Source organism: Amborella trichopoda, chromosome 12 (assembly GCF_054954075.1).
Source record: "Amborella trichopoda isolate Santa Cruz 75 chromosome 12, AtrichopodaSantaCruz75HAP2 v2.0, whole genome shotgun sequence".
NCBI lineage: Eukaryota > Viridiplantae > Streptophyta > Magnoliopsida > Amborellales > Amborellaceae > Amborella > Amborella trichopoda.
Genome location: NC_142347.1, coordinates 33704082 through 33707012, shown reverse-complemented (window position 1 = coordinate 33707012; position 2931 = coordinate 33704082). Strand labels below are relative to the sequence as shown.

Genomic DNA, 2931 nt, shown 5'->3' with positions numbered 1-2931 from the left:
TCTTTCAAAATTTTCATGAGTTGGGGATCCTTCTTTTGTGTTAGTCGTACCTATTGAAATAGTTGGTGCTCCATTTTTAGGTAAGCCATCATATCCACCCTATTACCAAAGGGCAAAGTTGGGTGCCATTCCACTGCATCTTCCAATAATTTTATCTCTCTAACCATTAGGTGAGCCACTGATATTACAAGCTTTCTACAAAAAGCATCTGCTACCACATTGGTTTTGCCCATGTGGTAATTAATGGTACAATCACAACCGTTCAATAGATCCACCCATCTCCTTTGCCTCATGTTCAATTCTTTCTAAGAGAACAGATACTTGAGACTCTTATGATCCGTAAATATCTTGAATTGGGCCCCATAGAGGTAGTGTCTCCAGATTTTCAAGGCGAATACTATAGCCACAAGTTCCAAATCATGGGTTAGGTAATTCTGTTCATATGACTTTAATTCTTTGGAGGCATATGCAATGACAGTCCCTCGCTGCATAAGTACACATCCGAGCCCTTTATGAGAGGCGTTGGTGTAGACTGTAAAGTCCTCATTTCCTTTGGGTAAGGTCAGTACCAGGGCTGTGGTCAGTCTCTTCTTTAGTTCTTGGAAGCTTTTCTCACAGTTGTTTGACCACACCAATTTCACATTCTTCTAGGTTAGACGAGTCAAAGGTAGCGCTATATTCTAGAATCCTTCTACGAAGCGCCTGTAATATCCTGCTAACCTCAGAAAACTATGAACCTCAGTCACATTTATCGGTCTCCCTCACTAGAGTACGGCTTCTACCTTGGAAGGGTCAACCGCGACCCCATCATTAAGCATATTGTGCCTGAGAAAGGCCGCACTAGGAAGCCAAAACTCACCGTTGCTCAACTTAGCATACAATTTCTTCAACTTTAAAGTTTGAAGGACTATTCTTAGGTGCTGCTCATGCTCTTCTAAACTCTTGGAGTACACCAAAATGTCATTAATAAAGACCACAACGAAATCTTCCAAAAAGGGTATAAACATTCTATTCATCAGATCCGTGAAAACAGCTAGGGCATTAGTCAAACCGAACGACATCACTAGAAACTCATAGTGGCCGTATCAGGCTCTGAATGCGGTATTGGAATGTCTCCCTCCTTGACCCGTAGTTGGTGATAATCCGATCTAAGATCAATTTTCGAAAACACTTAGGCCCCATGAAGCTGGTCAAAGAGGTCATCAATCCTAGGCATGGGATACTTGTTTTTCACTGTTACTTGATTCAACTCCCTATAATCAATACAAAGCCTCAGGGATCCATCATTCTTTTTCACAAACAAGACAAGTGCACCCCAGGGCGACACAATGGGTCAGATGAACTCCTTATCCAACAATTCCTCTAATTGCTCTTTCAACTCTTTCAATTCTGTCGGGGCCATTCTATAAGGGGATTTAGAGGTGGGAACAGTACTAGGAACCACATCTATCTCAAACTTTATCTCCCTTACTGGAGGTAAGGATGATAGTTCTTCGAGAAGGACCACTAGGTATTCTTTCACCACTGGTATCTTCCCTAAGTTGGTCTGAACATCCCGATTCTCGACCATATAAGCTAAGTATCCAACACACCGTTTTGCCAATAGATGGTGGGCCCAAAGGGCCGAAATAAAATGTAAAAAGGATGTGTCTTTGGTACCGACAAGGAGTAACTCAAGTCGGTTAGCGTGCTTAAGGGCCACAGTTTTGTCATGACAATTTACTGTAGCATAGTGTGTGGATAACCAATTCATGCCCAAAATGATATCAAAGTCCTGAATATCCAAAAGTATCAAATCTATGGGCAGGATACACCCTTCAAGAAAAACCCCACATTGTCTATAGACCATATCAGTTTCCATAGTCCCCCATGGGTGTGCATGCCACTAAAGTCCAGTCAAGCAGTGAAGGTTCAATGTTCATATGACATGCAAAGTGAGGAGCAACAAAGGAATGAGAAAAACCAGAGTCTATCAAAATTCTAGCTTCCTTACCACAGATAGAGAGCGTACCTCGGATCACTGAGGTAGACACTTAGCTTCCAGTTTCGTGAGTGCAAACACCCGATTCTGAGTCTTTGATTGGTTATCTGGCCTTTTCGCGAGGCTATCCTTGATTAAGTGGCCAAACTTGCCACAACCAAAACATGTTTCCGACCTCCTGGAGCACTCAACCGTAGAGTGGTTATTCATTCTGCAGTGGAAGCAGGTCGGGCCTCGATTATCCCTCACGTCACCCACAAGTGTCCTTTGAATTTTAGAGTTACCCTGATAAGTCCTTCCTCTGAAGTTTCTTCTAAGAGGCGGCCGAGTCTTCCTCCCAACATTCCCAGATGGTGCGGGCTTTACTCTTCCTTCTTTTCTTAACCGAAATTCCTTGCAATCTTCCTCAATCTTCATAGCGAGGTCTACTAATGGGGAGAACAACTTACGGTTGGCTGATATTACTCTCCCTCTGATATCCGGAGGCCCCTCTCAAACTTCCTTGCCTTACACGTCTCTGTATTGATAATGTGGGGCACGTACCTAGAGAGCTCCACGAATTTAGCCGCATATTGCTCTACTGTTATCCTCCCTTGTTGAAGCTTGATAAACTCTACTTCCTTCCTCTCCCTGACAGAAATAGGGAAGCATTTCTCATCAAATGCAACTAGGAAGTTCTCCCAAGTGGCCTCAGTCCATGTCTCCCTCCAACACTGCTTTACCGAATTCCACCAGTGTTTAGCCTCCCCGTTCAGCATGAAGGGTCCCAATCTGACCTTCTGCTCACCCAAGCAGTTCAACACATCCAGAATTTTCTCCACTTGTCTCTTCCATCTTTCGGCTTTCTCTACTCCCCCATGCCCCGAGTATGCTGAGGGTGACATCCTCCTAAATTTCTCAATCAGACCGCTCTCTGCCTGGTCCGGAGCAAGGGTAGCCGAGGTCGGCAT

General features: G+C 44.1%; 2 protein-coding genes across 2 annotated transcripts; both read right to left on the bottom strand.

Moving 5' to 3' along the window:
* Positions 1 to 1333: 1333 nt before the first annotated feature.
* On the bottom strand, positions 1334 to 1861 carry LOC148779536 (uncharacterized). The gene has a single exon (XM_088852668.1). It carries the CDS (start codon positions 1859 to 1861, stop codon positions 1334 to 1336), a length of 528 nt encoding a protein of 175 aa, XP_088708794.1.
* A 581-nt stretch (positions 1862 to 2442) lies between these two features.
* Positions 2443 to 2931, bottom strand: LOC105420398 (uncharacterized). Its single transcript, XM_011623856.1, has one exon. The coding sequence runs from the start codon at positions 2929 to 2931 to the stop codon at positions 2443 to 2445; it is 489 nt and encodes a 162-aa protein (XP_011622158.1).

Coding starts and splice junctions, on each gene's coding strand:
- LOC148779536 (XM_088852668.1), bottom strand. CDS start 1,861: ATGGAAACTGATATGGTCTATAGACAATGTGGGGTTTTTCTTGAAGGG.
- LOC105420398 (XM_011623856.1), bottom strand. CDS start 2,931: ATGCCGACCTCGGCTACCCTTGCTCCGGACCAGGCAGAGAGCGGTCTG.